Raw genomic sequence first — 19239 nt, 5'->3', positions numbered from 1 at the left:
GATTCCTTAAAGAGTTGAAAATAGAGCTACCTTATGACCCAGCAATTGCACTACTGGGTATTGACCCTAAAGATACAAACATAGTGATCTGAAGGGGCACGTGCACCTGAATGTTTATAGCAGCAATGCCCACAATACCCAAACTATGGAAAGAACCTAGATGTCCATCAACAGATAAATGAATAAAGAAGAAGTGGTATATATATATACAATGGAATACTATGCAACCATCAAAAGATATGAAATCTTGCCATTTGTGATGATGTGGATAGAACTATAGGGTATTATGCTTAGCGAAATAAGTCAATCAGAGAAAGACAACTATCATATGATCTCCCTGATGTGAGGAAGTGGAGAAGCAACATGGGGGTTTGGAGGGTAGGAAAAGAATAAATGAAACAAGATGGGATCGGGAGGGAGACAAACCATCAGAGACTCTCAATGTCACAAAACAAACTGAGGGTGGTGGTGGGGGAGGGGGGAGGGAGAGGGTGGTGGGGTTATGGACATTGGGGAGGGTATGTGCTATGGTGAGTGCTGTGAAGTGTGTAAACCTGGCGATTCACAGACCTGTACTCCTGGGGCTAATAATATGTTATATGTTTATAAAAAAAAATTTAAAAATTAAAAAAACTACTGGGGCGCCTGGGTGGCTCAGTGGGTTAAGCCGCTGCCTTCGGCTCAGGTCATGATCTCAGGGTCCTGGGATCGAGTCCCGCATCGGGCTCTCTGCTCAGCAGGGAGCCTGCTTCCCTCTCTCTCTCTGCCTGCCTCTCTATCTACTTGTGATCTCTCTCTGTCAAATAAATAAATAAAATCTTTAAAAAAAAAAAAAAAAAAAAAACTACTTACTTAAAATAAGATTTTATCATCAAAATGTCATACACCTTGATATCAAAACAAACTTTTATTTGGGGGTTGAGCATTTAAGTCAGGTACCTAATCAAGAAAAAATTATATATATGAGATAATGTATTCACAGATAATTGAGAATTACAGATCTTTCCAGTGGTAAGTTCAAGTAACCATTCACAAGGAAAGCAATTGCAATCTGCCACCTAAGGGAACAAGTAGCTAGTTCAAAATCTGTCTACCAATAACTGCCTGAAATGTGGTAAAGGTAAAGGAATAATCAGAGTAAACTCAAAACATTCCCTGTCATCACCATCATCCCCAACATTTTATGAGTGACCCCAGATTTGTTATTTGGTTGAAGAAAATTTTAAGAGAATCAATCAGCTTCACATCATACCATAGCCAAAATGCTCTTCAGAAATCTTTGGAGAACCTTGTCATTTCTGTTAAAAACAAAAACAAAACTCTCCTCTAGAAAACTTCCCCAACCAATTTTACTAACTCTAATAACTGTTTCTTATTTCTTCACTGCTTTTTATTTAGATCACACTATTTTTAATTCTAGTAATATGTTATTTTGTAAGTATTCCTATAGTATTCACAAAGATTCTGCTTTATTGCCTGAGTTACATTTCAAATTCTTCAAAAGCACAATTTTCTTATATATAGTTATCTTCCTCCCCATACAGTAGATGCCAGAGTATTATTCTTGTCTTGGTGTTGAAATTATTTGTTAAATGTCTTAGCAACTAAGCTGGCATACCCTATGACACCAAGATCTAGTTTCTGACTCCTGCCCACTTACTATAGCTGTCACTATCAAAGATCTTGAAAGACTTGTCAACAATCAAAATTTCTGCATGCTGCTCTAACACCACTCTATGACCCACTATCATTTGGCTTCTGCCCTAACATTCTATTGAATTTCTATCACAGATCTCACTAAGGATATTTTATTAGCCAAATCTAATGAACTCTTGTTCACCCTCATCCTATCTGACCTCTGTACATTATTTGACACTTGAAAAATTTCCTCCAACTTTCTGAATCTCTTCTTACTTCTAATATATCTCTCTTATGATTGTCTACATCTCTGATCATTCCTTACTACTATATTACTGTCTTATCTTCCTCAACCTATTTCCAAAAAAGTTTTCCATCTTCCCCCAGGCCTCATGATTACTTCTTGTGTTTTATTTGTTTGTGTTCTTCTCTCCCTCCAACACTCATCTCCAGCATTAAGTGTTCTAGCACTAAATTTCAACCTCAAACTAAGTGCTAAAGACATCCAAGCCCATAATATTTTTCTCCAATTCTGTCCTCTCTCCTAAGATCTAGCCAAGTATATCCATATGATTGTCATGAAGACACTTACCAGTCCCAAACTAAAGTTATTATCTCTTCCCTATAGTCTTCTCTTCTTCCTATAATTCTATTATGATTAGAGGCATCACTAATCACACCCCTAGTTTCTCAAATCAGATGCCTTAAAATCATCCTCCTTTCCACTTCCCATATTTATTCCTTGTGTACAATTGTTTAACAAGTTGTGCTAATTCTGTTTCAAAATTCTTTCCTTATCTGATATCTCAACTACATCCTGCCACAGTTCAAGCTGTTATCATGTTTTGCCTGCACAATTAAAGTAACATCTTAACAGGTTTCCCTGTCTTCATTTTCTCTCTTCTCCAAAAGAAATTACTTATTAGCAGGAGAAGAGAAAATGGGGACAGAGGAGAAGGACCCCTAGGCTTGTCTTGTCCCATGAACACATTAGATAATTATCAAATCATTCTAAAAACCCCAGAAATCAACTGGAAGATTTATAAAACAAACTCCACAACTAAAAAGAGAGAAAAAGCCACATCAAAGAAGGTAGGAAGTGCAAACATGTTTTAGAGGAGAATTGGATTGCAGATGCTGTGGAGGACAGTGAGCTATGGAGGAGAGGTAGTTGTGGTCATAGAGAAGGGTAAGAGAGAATAGAGCACACAAGGGAACACACAAGAACATTTCCCTAAAGTCATTGCCTGGAAAAACAAGAAGGGCTGATTTTCATGAGTTCTTACAACCACCGAGGCTTAAAGTCTGGAGCTTTAAAGGTCAGTGGGGTTGGCTGAGATAGAGCCAAGAGGGCACTGCATTGCTCCTGGAGAGAAGGAAGGCAAATAACTAGGAGGTGGGCAGTGTGGAAACAGCAATCGGAAAATGCTTGGGACACATAGCACGAAGATATTTGCTCTTCTTGGGACACATCCTTGAGAGGCCGCATTCATGGAAATGCCAGAGGGGCATTTGGCCCTCTGGCATTTCCATGAATAGCTGGTACCATTTCCTCCCCTGCTGCTCTGCATAAACACAGAGCCACCTGAGGGATGCAGCACAGCACCAATACCAGTTACCTAACGTGCTTATACCAAGCCCCACACCTTATAGTCTGGTAGGTCTGTTCTTCTCAGTTAAGCTTCCCCCAGTCCAAGTGCAGCAGGCCTCTTCCCCAGAAACCAGGAGAAACCCCAGCCCCACCACATCTCCAGACCAGAGAGTTATGTAGGGCTTCAGTTCTAGTGAAAGTAGTGTCAGGTCTCATTTAACAAACAGACCAGACTACACCTAGTTTAAATGCACCACATTCTGGCCAAGGACCAAACATTGCCAACTGCAGGCAAGAAGAGCCTCTGTAGATGTCTAGTCTGAAGGAAAGAGCAGCCAGAACACAACAGCAGAGCACATGCACTACACATGGAAAACAAATCCTGATGTGCCAGACCCTGGACATTACATGAGTTCTTCTTCATAAAGCCATTACTCTCAGGAGCAGGAAACATAACTGGCTTTTCTAACACAGAGAAGAAGCAGAGTCTTAGACAAAATGCCATAACAGAGGAATTCATCCAAAATGAAAGAATAAGATAAGGCCACAGAAGAGATCTAAGTGAAACAGATAAAAGTAATAAGACTGATGGAGAATTTAAAGCAACAATTATATGGATATTTGCTGGACTTGAGAAAAGAATAGAAGGCATCAGGGAGACCATTACCACAGAGATAAAAGAGTTAAAAATCAGTCAGAGGTGAAGAATCAATAAATGAGTTTGGAAATAGGCTTGACAGTAGAATGGAAGAAGCAGAGGAACAAACCAGTGATATAGAAAACAAAATAATGGAAAATAAGAAAGCGAACAAAAGAGAAAAAGAAGAATTATGGAACATGAGAATAGACTTAGGAAAATCAGTGACTCTATCAAACATAATAACATTCATATTATTGGAGCCCAAGAAGAAGAAGAGAGAGAAAATGGGGCAGAAACTTTGTTTGAGGAAATAATAGCTGAAAATTTCCCTAGCCCGGGGAAGTAAACAGACAACCATACTCAGGAGCACAGAGAATTCCCATCAAAATCAATGAAAGCAGTCCAACACCAAGACACATTGGGATTAAATGTATGAAATATCATGATCAAGAAAAATTCTTAAAAGCAACAAGACAAAACAAATCCTTAACTTACAAGAGAACAACCATAAAACTAGCTGGAGATTTCTCACAGAAACATGGCAAACAAGAAGAAAGTAACATGATATATTCAAATTGCTGAATGAGAAAAATCTGTAGCAAAGAGTACACTATCCAGTAAGGCTATCATTCAGACTAGAAGGAGAAAGAGTTTCCCAGACAAACAAAAACTAAAGGGGTTTGTGAACACTAAACCACCTCCCTGCAAGAAATACTAAAGGAGTCTCTTTGAGTGGAAAGGTAAGACCAAAAACGACAAAGGAAAGAAAGGAACAGAGAAAATCTCCAGAAACAATAACAAAACAAGTAATAAAATGGCACTAAATACATCCCTATCAATAACTATTTTGAATACAAATGGATTAAAAGCTACAATCAAAAGACATAGAGTGTCAGAATGGATAAAAAAAGAAAACCCATCTATAAGCTGCCTAAACAAGACTCATTTTATACCTAAAGATACAAGGAGAAACATTTATCAAATGGACATCAAAAGAAAGCCAGAAGGGTAAAATTTACACTGGACAAAATAGACTTTCAAACAAACACTTTACCAAGAGATGAAGAGGGGCACTGTATCATAATAAAGGGGACAACCCAACAAGAAGATCTAATAATTGTAAATAGTCATCCATCCAACATGGGAGGACCCAAATATATAAAACAACTAATAACAAACATAAAAGAAACTAATTGCTAATAATACAATAATAGTAAGCGCCTAAGAGTCTTTAACACCTCGCTTGAATCAATGGACAGATCATCTAAACAGAAAACCAAGAAGGAAACAATGGCTTTGAATGACACACTGGACCAGATGGACTAACAGATACATTCAGAATATTTCATCCTATAAGAGGAGAATACATATTCTTTTCAAGTGCTCAACTGATACCAAAAGACTGACATTATTCCCTGCATATTCTCCGATCACAATGCTTTGAAACTGGAACTCAATCACAAGGAAAAGTTCAGAAGGAACTCAAACACCTGGAAGCTAAAGACCACCTTGCTTAAGAATGCTTGGATCAACCAGGAGATCAAAGATGAACTTAAACAATTCATGGAAACCAATGAGAAGGAAGACACTTCGGTCCAAAACCCATGGGATACAGCAAAGGCGGTTCTAAGGGGGAAATACATAGCCATCCAAGCCTCCCTAAAAAAAAATGAAAAATCCAGAATATACCAGCTGTCTCTACACCTTAAAGAACTGGAGAATCAACAACAAATCAAACCAACTCCACATGCAAGAAGGGAAATAATCAAGATTAGAGCAGAGATCAATGAGGTAGAAACGAGAGATACAGTAGAACGTATCAATGAAACTAGAAGCTGGTTTTTTGAAAGAATCAATAAGATCGATAAACCATTGTCCACACTAATCCAAAAGAAAAGAGAGAAAGCCCAAATTAATAAAATTATGAATGAAAAGGGAGAGATCACAACTAACACCAAGGAAATAGAAACAATCATCAGAAATTATTACCAACAGTTATATGCCAATAAGCTAAGCAACCTAGATGAAATGGATGCATTCCTGGAAAGCTACAAACTCCCAAAATTGAACCAGGAAGAAATTGACAACTTGACTAGACCGATATCTAGTAATGAGATTGAAGCAGTGATCAAAAACCTCCCAAAAAACAAGAGCCCAGGACCTGACGGATTCCCTGGGGAATTCTACCAAACTTTCAAAGAAGAAATAACACCAATTCTCCTGAAGCTGATCCAAAAAATTGAAGCAGAAGGAAAACTTCCAGACTCTTTTTATGAAGCCAGCATTACCCTGATCCCCAAACCAGGCAAAGACCCTACCAAAAAGGAGAATTTCAGACCAATATCACTGATGAATATGGATGCAAAGATTCTCAACAAGATCCTAGCAAACAGGATCCAGCAGCACATTAAAAAGATTATCCACCATGACCAGGTGGGATTCATCCCTGGGTTGCAAGGTTGGTTCAACATTCGCAAATCAATCAGTGTGATAGAACACATCAATAAGAGAAGAGAGAAGAACCACATGGTCCTCTCAATGGATGCAGAAAAAGCATTTGACAAAATCCAGCATCCGTTCCTGATGAAAACGCTTCAGAGTATAGGGATAGAGGGAACATTCCTGAACTTCATAAAATCTATCTATGAAAGACCCACAGCAAATATCATCCTCAATGGGAAAAAGCTTGCATCCTTCCCGTTGAGATCAGGAACACGACAAGGATGCCCACTCTCACCACTCTTGTTCAACATAGTATTAGAAGTTCTAGCAATGGCAATCAGACAACAAAGAGAAATAAAAGGTATCCAAATTGGCAAGGAAGAAGTCAAACGCTCTCTCTTCACCGATGACATGATTCTTTATATGGAAAACCCCAAAGACTCCACCCCCAAACTACTAGAACTCATACAGCAATTCAGTAACGTGGCAGGATACAAAGTCAATGTACAGAAATCAGTGGCTTTCTTATACACTAACAATGAAAATACAGAAAGGGAAATTAGAGAATCAATTCCATTTACTATAGCACCAAGAACCATAAGATACCTGGGAATAAACCTAACCAAAGAGATAAAGGACCTGTACTCGAGGAACTACAGAACACTCATGAAAGAAACTGAAGAAGACACAAAAAGATGGAAGACTGTTCCATGTTCTTGGATTGGAAGAATAAACATTGTTAAAATGTCTATACTGCCTAGAGCAATCTATACTTTTAATGCCATTCCAATCAAAATTGCACCAGTATTTTTCAAAGAGCTGGAGCAAATAATCCTAAAATTTGTATGGAATCAGAAGAGACCCCGAATTGCTAAGGAAATGTTGAAAAACAAAAACAAAACTGACGGCATCACGTTACCCAATTTCAAGCTTTACTACAAAGCTGTGATCACCAAGACAGCATGGTACTGGCATAAAAACAGACACATAGACCAGTGGAACAGAGTGGAGAGCCCAGATATGGACCCTCAACTCTATGGTGAAATAATCTTCAATAAAACAGGAAAAAATATTCAATGGAAAAAAGACAGTCTCTTCAATAAATGGTGCTGGGAAAACTGGACAGCGATATGTAGAAGAATGAAACTCGACCATTCTCTTACACCATACACAAAGATAAACTCGAAATGGATAAAAGACCTCAACGTGAGACAGGAATCTATCAGAATCCTAGAGGAGAACATAGGCAGTAACCTCTTCGATATCAGCCACAGCAACTTCTTTCAAGATATGTCTCCAAAGGCCAAGGAAACAAAAGCAAAAATGAACTTTTGGGACTTCATCAAGATCAAAACCTTCTGCACAGCACAGGAAACTGTCAACAAAATCAAGTGCACATGGGACTTTCTGCAGAATAGACCACATATTAGGTCACAATCAAGCCTTAACAAATACCAAAAGACAGAGATCCTACCATGCATATCTTCTGACCACAAGGCAATGAAATTTGAAGTCAACCACAAGAAAAAATTTGGAAAGACCAAAAATAAATGGAGGTTAAATGACATGCTACTAAACCACGAATGTGTTGGAGTGTCTGGGTGGCTCATTTGGTTAAGTGTCCAACTCTTGGTTTCAGCTCAGGTCATGATCTCATGATTGTGGGCTTAGGCCCCACGTTGGGCTCTGTGCTCAGTGCAGAGTCTGCTTCTGGTTATTCCTCCCTCTCCCTTCCCCTCTCACTCACACACACACACTCTCTCAAATAAATAAATAATAACTAATGGGTCAACCAGGAAATTGAAGAAATGTTTAAAAAGATACATGGGAAGAAATGAAAATGAAAACACAACGGTCCAAAAAATATGGGATGCAGTAAAAGCATTCCTAAGAAGGACATTTATATCAACACAGACCTACTTTAAGAAGAAAGAAAAATCTCAAATATACACCCTAACATTAAACCTAAAGAGCAAGAAAAAGAACAAATGAAGCCTAAAGCCAGCAGAAGGAAGGAAATAATAATGATTATGATATATACTAATTATAATAAAATAATATATTTTTAAAATATATATGTTAAGTAAAATAAGTCAAGCAGAGAAAAACAATTACGGTTTCCCTCATATGTAGAAAATAAGGAATAGCATGGAAAACCATAAGAGAAGGGAGAGAAAACTGAATGGGAAGAAATCAGAGGAGGAGACAAACCATGGGAGACTCTGGACTCCTGGAACCAAACTGAGGGTTACAATAGGAAGGTGGGTAGGGGGATGGGCTACCCAGGTGATGGGTATTAAGGGAAGTACATGTGGTGATGAGCAGTGGGTGTTATATGTAACTATGTTGAATACTATATCGACAACTAATGATGTACTAGAAGTTGGCTAATTGAATATAATAAAAATGAATAATAACTACATAATAATGTATAATTAAAATAAAAATATTATAATAAAACAGATATAAATGATATAAAAACTAAAAAAAAATAGATCAATGAAACCAGAAGCTTGTCCTTTGGAAAAAAAAAATCAATGAAATTGATGGACATCTAGCCAGATTTATACAAAAGAAAAAAAACTCAAACAAATAAAATCACAAATGAAAGAGGAGAAATAATAGCTGACACCACAGAAATACAATTATAAGAGAATATGCCAACAAATTGTGAACAACCTGGAAAAAATGGATAAATTCCTAGAAACATATAAACCACCAAAACTGAAACAGGGATAAATAGAAAACTTAGACAGACTGACAAACAGCAACGAAATTGAATCTGTCATCAAAAATCTCCAAACAAATTAAAGTCCAGGGTCAGGCAGTTTCACAGGAGAAGAAGAGTTAACACCTAAACTTTTCAAATTATTTCAAAAAATAGAAAAGGAAGAAAAACATACAAATTCATTCTATGAGGCCAATATTGCCCCAATACCTAAACCAGATAAAGATTCCACTAAAACAGAGAACTACAGGCCAATATCCCTGATGAACATGGATGCAAAAATTCTTTTTTTAAAGGTATTTTATTTTTTAAGATTTATTTATTTATTTATTTATTTGACAGAGAGAGAGAGAGAGATCACAAGTAGGCAGAGAGATGGACAGAAATAGAGGGGAAGCAGGCTCTCCGCTGAGCAGAGAGCCTGATGTGGGACTCAGTCCCAGGACCCTGAGATCATGACCTGAGCTAAAGGCAGAGGCTTAATCTACTAAGCCACCCAGGTGTTCCTGGATGCAAAAATTCTTAATAAAATACTAGCAGACCAAATCCAAAGTACATTAAAAGAAGCATTCACCACAACCGAGTAGGATTTGTTCTTGGGCAGCAAGGGTGGTTCAATATTTGCAAATCAATCTGATAACACCACATGAATAAAAGAAAGGATAAGAACCATATGATCCTCTCAATGGATGCAGAAAAAGCATTTGACAAACTACAACATCATTCTTGATTAAAAACTCTCAACGAAGTAGGTTTACAGGAAACAACCCTCAACAAAATAAAGGCTATACATGAAAAAGCCACAGCTAATATCCTCAATGAGGAAAAAACTGAGAGTTTTCCCCTAAAGTAAGACTCAAGACAGGGATGCCCACTCTCACCACTGTTATTTAACATAGTTCTGCAAGTTCTAGTCAGGGTAGTCAGACAACAAAAACAACAATAAAAATAAAATAAAATAAAATGCATCAAAATCAGCAAGGAAGAAGTCAAACTTTCACCATTTGCAGATAACGTGATACTCTATATGAAAACCTGAAAGACTCCACCAAAAAATTGTTAAAACTGATGCAATTCAGTAAAGTGGCAGGATACAAAATCAACATACAGAAATCTGTTGTACTTCTATAGACCAATAATGAAGCAGCAGAAAGAGAAATTAAGGAATCAATCCCATTTACAATTACACGAAAAACCACAAGATACCTAAGAATAAACTTAATGAGGTGAAAGACTGGTACTCGAAAAACTATAAAATGCTGATGGGGGGAGGTGGGGTTGGGAGAGGGGGAGGGGGGTTATGGACTTTGGGGAGGGTATGTGCTATGGTGAGTGCTGTAAAGTGTGTAAACCTGGCAATTCACAGACCTGTACCCCTGAGGATAAAAATACATTATATGTTTATAAAAAATAAGAAATAAAAAAAAAATCTTTAAAAAAATGCTGATGAAAGAAATTAAAGACAACACAAAGAAACTGAAAGACATTTCATGGTCATGGATTGGAGAATAAACAATTTTAAAAAGTCTATACTACTCAAAGCAATGAACAACCCCTACCAATCCTTATCAAAATACCATCGGCATTTTTCACAGAGCTAGAACAATCCTTAAATGTGTATGGAACCACAGAAGACCCTGAACTACCAAAGTGACCTTGAAAAAGAGAAGCAAAGCTAGAGGCATTGCAATCCCAGATTTCAAGTTATGTTACAAAGCTGATTGGTGGAAACAGTTTGGTACTGGCACAAAATAGACACATAGATCAATAGAATAGAAAACCCAGAAATAAACCCATAATTCTATGGTCAATTAATCTACAACAAAGCAGCATAGAAGATTCAATTAGAAAAAGACAGTCTCCTCCACAAATGAGATGTTAGGAAAACCAGACAGGAACATGCAAAAGAATGAAACTGGACCACTTTCTTCCACACAAAAATAAATTCAAAAAGGATTAAAAACAATGTGAAACAGGAAACCATTAAAATCCTAGAGTAGAAAACAAGCAGTAACTACTTTGGTATTGACCATAGCAATTTCTTTCTACACATGTCTCCAGAGACAAGGGAAACAAAAAGCAAAAATTGAATTATTGAGGCTGCATCAAAATAAAAAGCTTTTGTACATCAAAGGAAACAATCAACAAAACTAAAAGACAATGTCTGGAATGGGAGAAGATATTTGCAAATGATGTAGCTGAGAAAGAGTTAGTATGCAAAATCTATTAAAAAAAACTTACCAAACTCAAAATCAAAAAAATGAATAATCCAATTTTAAAAATGAGCAGCTGACATCACTGATCACCAGGGAAATGCAAATCAAAACTACAATGAGATACCATCTCACACCTATCAGAATGGCTGATATGAACAACACAAGAAACAACAGGTGCTGGGGAGGAAGTGGAGAAAAAGGAACACTCCAGCACTACTGGTGGTAATGCAAACCGGTGCAGCCACTCTGGAAAGTAGTATGGAGGTTTTTCCTCCATTTAAATTTAAAAAAGAGCTACTTAAATTTAAAAATAGAACTACCCTATGATCCAGCAATTGTACTACTAGGTATTTACCCAAAGAATTCAAAAATACTCATTCAAAGTGATACAGGCACCCCAATGCTTATAGCAGTATTATCTACAACAGCCAAACTATGGAAATAGCCCAAACGTCCACAGACTGATGAAAGAATAATGTGATACATATATACACATATATAAATTTTTACACACACACATATAAACACACATAGAATGGAATATTACTCAGCCATACAAAAGAATGAAATCTTGCCATTGGCTGTAACAACATGGATAGAGCTAGAAAGTATTATGCTAAGCAAAGTAAGTCAGTTGGAGAAAGACAAATACTATGTAACTTCTCTCATATGTGGAGTTTAAGAAACAAAACAAATGATCATAGTGGAAAAAAGAGAGAAACCAAGAAATGGACTCTTACCTATAGAGAACAAACTGATGGTTACCAGAGCGGAGGTAGCTGGGAAACAGGTGAAATAGATGATGGAGATTAAGAAGTGCACTTGTGATGAGCACTGGGTGATGTGTGGGAGTGCTGAATCACTATACTATACACCTGAAACTAATATTACACTGTATGCTCACTAACTGGAATTTATTTTTTTTTCATTTTATTTATTTTTTTCAGTGTAACAGTATTCATTCTTTTTGCACAACACCCAGTGCTCCATGCAAAACGTGCCCTCCCCATTACCCACCACCTGTTCCCCCAACCTCCCACCCCTGACCCTTCAAAACCCTCAGGTTATTTAAATTAAAACTTAAAAAGAATGACTTTAATCTTCTAAACATATTTATAAGCAGAAGTGGAAGAATGGTAGCATATAGTTACAAGCGATCACAAACTGAAGTCCATGTTTACAGTGTTATGGAAGGAATAGAAAAGGGTAAAAAATATTCTGAGGCCAGAAGCATAGAAAGCCAAGGAGTAAGCAGGTCAGCTGCTATAAAACCATCAGTGAGAGTGGCAAGTGGTAAGAATAGAACTTTCCTCAGCACCCTGTCCTTCTTGCTCTATATCTTCTCCCTGGATTATTTCGACCACTACTTGGAACCCAGCATCCACTTTTCAATACTATATCTCCAGCCCTGATATCTTTCCTAAGTACTAGACTCTTACATCTAACTGCCTGTGGGGTATCTCTACTAGGATGCCCCACATGTATCTCAGTATCAGTTTGCGTACAGGTGAACTCCCTCCCAAACAACTTCTCTTTCATTCTCCATCTAAGTCTACAGCATTGCTGTTTAGGTCCATTATCAGAAATCTGGGAATTACCCTACTCATTTTCTCATCCCTCACCCTGATATTCCTATGAATTCTATCAACCAAAGAGTTCTCTACATTCTCTACATTCTTCTCTCCATTCTAACATCCACTGCCTTGGTTTACATATTGGATTACTGTGACATCCCCCTAATGGGTCTCCCTGACTCCACTATCTTCCCCTCTTTCCTTGCCATTCCAATTTCTATATCATCTCCTAAATGATCTTTCGATAGAAGTCACTGCTGAACAAGCCAAAACAAAAACCCCTTTCCATTTAAGACTAATCATTTAAAATACACAAACTGAAATGAAAAATAAAAAAGATAACAGTTTAAAATGAGACCTAAAGCAGTGGGAGTTAAACCTCTGGGATTTAACCACCTTCTTAAGTAATATTTTGATGCCTGATACATTTCTTTTCTGACACAAGACCCTTCAAGAAGAAATGCTATCTATTTCAATGTAGTTCATAGAACAAAACATAATTTCCATACAATAAATAATGATTTTCTTATTTTTCAAATAGGAAAATAAATTAAAACCCAAAATGAGTTTATCTCTGCATGGCCAGTCTCTTCAGTGTATAAATGATGGCACAGAAAAGAGAATGAAGAGAGTTAAATTAGAAAGGTAGACTAAAGTGAGATTCTAGTATTAGACCAAGGAGTATGTCACAGGAAGCCATCAAATATTTTTAAGCTTGAAAGTAGCATAATCATAGGAAAGATTAGGAGTTAGAAAGATATTAAAATTAGGGAGATTATTTAGGAGCCAATGCAGGCATTCTCTAAATGGAAATGGATGTCAAAAGATGTTTCTAAGATAGTGGCAACAAGACTTGGGTGCCAATCTGCTAATGTTATTAAAGGCAAGTGATGCTGACAATTTTGAGGTTTCTATACTGAACACAGGAATATAGGAGTATAATCATCTCCAGGTGGAAAGGGTGAATATTCGGATTTTCAGTATCTTTGGGATATGCAGGAAATATGAGTCTAGACTAGAAGTTGGCAAACTACAGGCCAAATCCTGCCAGCTGCCTATTTTTATAAGGTTTTACTGGAATATAGCCACACTATTCCTTCAAGTACTTTTTATGACTGCTTTTATGCTATAAGTAGTTAGGACTGAGATCTCTAGCCTACAAAGTCTCAAATGATTACTACCTGGCCCTTTACATAAAAAAATTTGCTGACCTTCATATTCTAATTCAGGAATGTCTGGATTAGGAGATACAGAATCTTGGGTGGGGGGTGCTTTTTCCTGTTCTAGAACATTCCACCTCTGGGAGGGGCGGGGCCCCTGAAGTGGAATAAACCATTATGGTGGGGTGGAGAGTGGGGGATTAAACTTTTTGTACTTGATTATATTTTGTACTTGATTATATATTTCGGACCCCTACTGATGTTTCCCCGCCTTCGATAACTTTCAATAATGTGGCAGGCAGGTTCTCTTATGTCCTAGATTTTGAGAGGAACTTTCCTCATGCTTTCCTTCCCACCCCCACTGTCTCTGGAAGTTGGAACAGTCCCAGGGTAAAAGCCTCAAGGGTTGGCCCCAAGACTTCCTTTCCTCTGAGCCCCTAAAGGAAGAGAGGTGCGCTTTCTTTTTCCGTAACTTAGTCAAGCGTCATAGGTCCACACCTCCACTAATCCCAGCTAGAGAAGTGAGGCCTGGTGAGTAGTGTGCTATGGCGGAAAAGCCAGTCGGGGGAAGGTGGTGTGTCTTTATGAGGGTCCGAGGAGGGTGAGGGGGGCGGGGCAGGGCAGGGAGATAAGATGGGAAGAGACTGAGGGGGGAGGGGCGAAAGGGGACGGGAAAGAGCAACTAGTTGATTCATCCCACAGAACCAGCCAACCCTCTAAGGCCCTCAGCCATTATGGCCTTGAAACCTGACGATGCCAGCAGTGGGTTCCAGCACAACAATGTTGTGGCCTTCATCAATGAGAAGATGGCGGGGCACACAAAAGGCCCTGAGTTCTACCTGGAGAATATAGCCCTGTCCTGGGATGAGGTGGAAAACAAGCTCAGGGACATCCTAGATGACAGAGCGATGCCCAATGAGGCCAAAGACACTTGTGCCTGGAGCAGCCTGGCCCTGGGTATACGTTTTGCACGCAGGCAGAGCCAGTTACATGGGCGCAGGGTGCACTGGCTGCAGAACTTCGCCAAACTGCATAAGTCTGCTGCACAGGCCTTGGCCTCAGACCTAAAGGAGCTCACAGCACAGCAGGAGATGGAGCGCAGGGAGACAGCCTTCAGGCTGCGGCAGACACAAGCAAACCTGGCAGAGATGCGAAAGGAAAGGGACCTCCTGAGGTGGAAGCTCCTCCGGGCTGTAAGATTACCTCGATTTGTCCCTGCCCCATCTCCTGGCCCCATTTCCCTGCCCCACCCCCTCGCTGCCCCCAGAATAGGTCTTAATCCTGCCTACTTTTCTCCAGGAGCTGGAGTCTCCACGGAAGCGCGAGTGGGTCCAGGTCCCAGAGGAACCAGATCTGGCCACTGCCAGTGGGGTTGGAACAGAAGGAGCACACAAAGAGGAAGAGGAGGCAGAAACTGCTGCTATTTCTGCTACAGCTGCTGGCACCACAGGAAGAGGAAGAAGAAGACAAAAGGATGCAGAAGGGGCAGAGGCCACCCAGAAGCTGGGTAGAGGCTTTGTGCACCCTCCTGGAGCTGAGGAGCAGAAAAATTACACCTCTGGTGGGCAGAGGGAGGGAGATCTCAGGTCAGTGGAAACAGACATGTTTTATTTCTCTGGGATCCTCCAGCCTACATCCAGAGTCTCACCATCACCCCTTCCTGTCCAGCTCCCTGCCTCATTCACATACTCCTATTCATGCCCCTCATCCCCCTTTCCACCTGCGCCCACACCATCCCCACCAGAAGCAACAGTCACAGCAGGAGCTCCACCTCCGACATCTCCCCACTGGAAGCCCCCTAATGGTAGCTCGCAGTCTGATGGGGGGTCCCAGGGAACAGACCCTCAAGAATCCCAAAGAGACAGGAAAGACTCCGAACCCCATCAGCAGAGAAGACCTCCCATATTTCGCAGGCCTGGGGATTGGGACTGTCCTTGGTGTAAAGCTGTGAATTTTTCAAGGAGGAAAATTTGCTTCCACTGTGGGAGGGGAATCTGGCTGCAAAGCCCTCAGTAAATTCAGAAATGTGAAGTAGAACAGAAAATCCCAATGGGAAATCAATTTCAGAGGGAAGGGGAGAAGTAGGGGAGGGTTTGGGAAGAGTAGGGGGAGTAGGGAGGGTGGGCAAATAGGGCAAGAGGGTTGCGAGAGAGGTGGAAAAGTGGGCTGGGAGATGGAGTATGGGGTGGTGGCTGGGGAGGGTGAAGATGGGGTAGCTGTTGGGATAAAACATAGAAAAAGTCTTATTTTGATTAACTCTTTTGTGTTTCAGACCATTAGCATTCCACACCCCTGAAGCCCCGTAGCTTTTTAGTATATATCTCCCTCTCCAACCCTAGTATCTGGTGGGCCTGAGTAGCCATGTATATGGCAACACACCCCTCTCCCCACCTAGGCTGTATATGATTGGAGCAGGAGGGGACACCTGACCCACCCTGAGCCAAACAGGTTCTCACATTAGAGAATATGAACCGAGAAGCAGATTCCATAGTCAGGGTGGTGTTGGGTAAGGAAACAGTGGGTTATTTGGAGTTGGGGCCAAGGCCACAGCCAAGGCCTGGTCCTGGTTGTCAGGGAGAAGAACTGTGTGCTTTATAGAAGCCAAGTATCTTTTAGAGGATGCGAGAATGTGGTCCCAGGCAGCAGACAAGCACAGAGAAGCAGGAAAGGAGTTGATCCTGCAACCTCAGAGATGGAAGATCTGTGACATGACCACTTTTCCACTTCTACAATTGTGCTGCATGAAAATATACTCTACACAAATCCCCTTTTCTTTACGCTAACTTGAGCAGGTTCCTGTTCTGGGCAACCAGGTTATTTCCAAGTCAGAAACTGGCACTAGAAGAACAGTTGCAAACCACAAACAGTCAAAATGTTGGAAGTGGCTGGGAAGGAGTATCAGAGGGTTATGGGTAGTGAGGATTCCTGCATCCCAAGAGTCTCCAGAAATGAACTGGACAGGAATCTTGCTCATGTTCTGATCAAGTTATAGAGAAACAATCCAAACAGGCCTGTAGTTAACCCTGGGCTTACAACACAGCAGAGATTTGCAACCCCTAAGAAAATCCTTTAGGTCTGCAAACAGGACACCAGCACCAGTTGCAGACAAGGACTGCTATGACTGTCTAGCTCCACAATAGAACAGTCCCCAATCTCAGTGGCAGAACTGGAAACTCCTGCCACTGCCAAAGAGGTGAGTCAGCAACTGCTAGTGCCCAGAGGATTTACTGGTTTAGACCACGGACCAAAGTGTGGTGCCATCCTGAGGGATTCTCTGTCCCAAGGCACCACCGAATAATAGCAGGAGGGGCAATCTGGCTACAAAGGCCTTAGTGAATTCAGAAATGTAAAATAGTACATATCCCAGTGGAAATCAATTTCCAGAGGGGGAGTATACCCAGAAAGGGGGACGGGGAGGATTGTCTGTGTCTCCCCTCTTATGACTATAAGCTGTATTGAGTATGGCTAAGTGTTATTGAGTATGGCTAAATGTATGGTTTAGCTCACAGGTGGAAGGATGGTGAGGTGTCACACCTGGACCAGACTGAGAAAACTGGAGGAGACTTGGACATTACTTGGGGACTGTGGACCTAGAAACTGAAGCTGTCATGGGCTCAGGACATCTTTGCAGAATCTGGACATGACTTTGAGGCATCTCATTTGGGAACAGATACAGATAATTATTTTCAAGATTTGGGGCGAGACCCCTAGGTAGTTATCAAAGGGCCTGTACTTGTCAGAAATATTCTTGGACTTGTTTAAATTCTACGGCAGGGTTTCACAACCTCAGTAGTCTTGATGCTTTGGGCTGGATACTTACGTGTTTCAGGGGACTGTCCTGTGCATTTAGGATGTTTGGCCAAATCCCTAGCCTCTACACATTAGATGGCAGTAGCACCTACACTTCCATTGGGACAACTGAACATGTCTCCAGATACTATAACATGTCCACTGGAGGGCAAAATCACCCCTGGTTGGGAACCAAATCCTTAGGGATAGTTAGAACAGAGGGAAGAGAGTTGTAAGGAGCACATGCTCAGCAGTGCCCAGGGCTGCAGGGGAGGCCCTAAGGAGGAGAAAAAGTTATTTTTGAGCAGATATGGGTAGGGGAGGGGCAGAAACCAAACTGCAAGGACCAGGGACTAAGTGGGAAGCAAAATGCAGTCATGAGAGAGGCTCTTCAAGGACTCCTGGTGGTGAAGGGAAGAAGATGGGTAGGATACATGACTGAGAGATAAAAACGTTCTTCTGAATATGGGAGAACTTGAACCATGGAGGAGAAAGCTGAGGAAAACTTGAAAGTACAGGAAATTTGTAAAAGAAGGGAATAGACTCTATTTTGGAGGCAGGTCCAATGTACTGTTCAATAAAAAATATGTTTGTAGGAAACAAAACCCCCAAAGTTCTCCAAATGTACATATGTATATGTATATTATAGATTTATGTGTGCATTATGTTATAGATTGGTGTTTGAAAAAGCATAGGAAAGGTCTGGAAAAAACTTGTTTTTCCTTTTCAAGAAATGGAGTAATATGGGGCATTAGGATGGAGGGCTTCTACTTTATATATTTCTGTGTTGTGAAAATAAATGTTCACAGATATACAAAAAAATTAAAGGATGTGAATTTGTTGACTTGAATTGGTTTGGAAAAGCCACCTCTTCCTTTGGGAAAGGAGAAGAGGAAAGCGGATACAGATATATGTGGCAAAAAGATGGAAAATGAAGAGGGTTCCCTCATGTGTCCTTTAGACAAGACACCTAAGAATGAGTACAGAAGGTCTGGGTGGGGGTGGGGGCTTCTGGGCAATGACATATTTAGGAATAAAGCATATTTAGGGGTAGGTGGGGAGTTGGGGGGAGCAAAGGATCATCAAGCTGCACATAGTATCCAATTAGGATAGGACCCAACTGAAAGAAAACCAAAAGGGAGGGCAATTGGGGAGCCTAGCAAGGTCACTGCAAAGGAAGGTAAGTAGTTCTAGGAGGAATACCAGACATAAATCTCTGGTGTTGTAACTTGTTTTCATAATTTAGTTTTCTCAAAAAGAGATTCAGTCAGTTTGTTTGGATTTAGGATTTATGTTTGGTAAGATTTCAGAAAAATGCTGATATTTTCATAATTTCATGTGTTATAGCCATTTTAAAGTTTTTTCTCTATATGTCCAGAGGAAAGAATTTGATAAATTAGAATTAATTCTATTTTATCACTAAATATCCTCAACAAACCTAACAGAGGTGATCTGACTTGG

General features: G+C 40.0%; 2 protein-coding genes across 2 annotated transcripts in view; one reads left to right on the top strand and one right to left on the bottom strand.

Annotated features, from left to right (window-relative positions):
* Nucleotides 1–19239, bottom strand: part of IL1RAPL2 (interleukin 1 receptor accessory protein like 2) — a 706648-nt gene that overhangs the window by 641383 nt on the left and 46026 nt on the right. The gene's annotated exons all lie outside the window — the stretch shown is intronic.
* Nucleotides 14724–16005, top strand: TEX13A (testis expressed 13A). The gene is made up of 2 exons (XM_045994498.1): nucleotides 14724–15182; nucleotides 15289–16005. Exons 1-2 carry the CDS (start codon nucleotides 14724–14726, stop codon nucleotides 16003–16005), a joined length of 1176 nt encoding a protein of 391 aa, XP_045850454.1.

This window comes from Meles meles, chromosome X (genome assembly GCF_922984935.1).
Source record: "Meles meles chromosome X, mMelMel3.1 paternal haplotype, whole genome shotgun sequence".
In the NCBI taxonomy this organism is placed as follows: Eukaryota; Metazoa; Chordata; class Mammalia; order Carnivora; family Mustelidae; genus Meles; species Meles meles.
The sequence above is the reverse complement of the archived record's forward strand: the minus strand, read 5'-3'. Positions and strand labels throughout refer to the sequence as shown.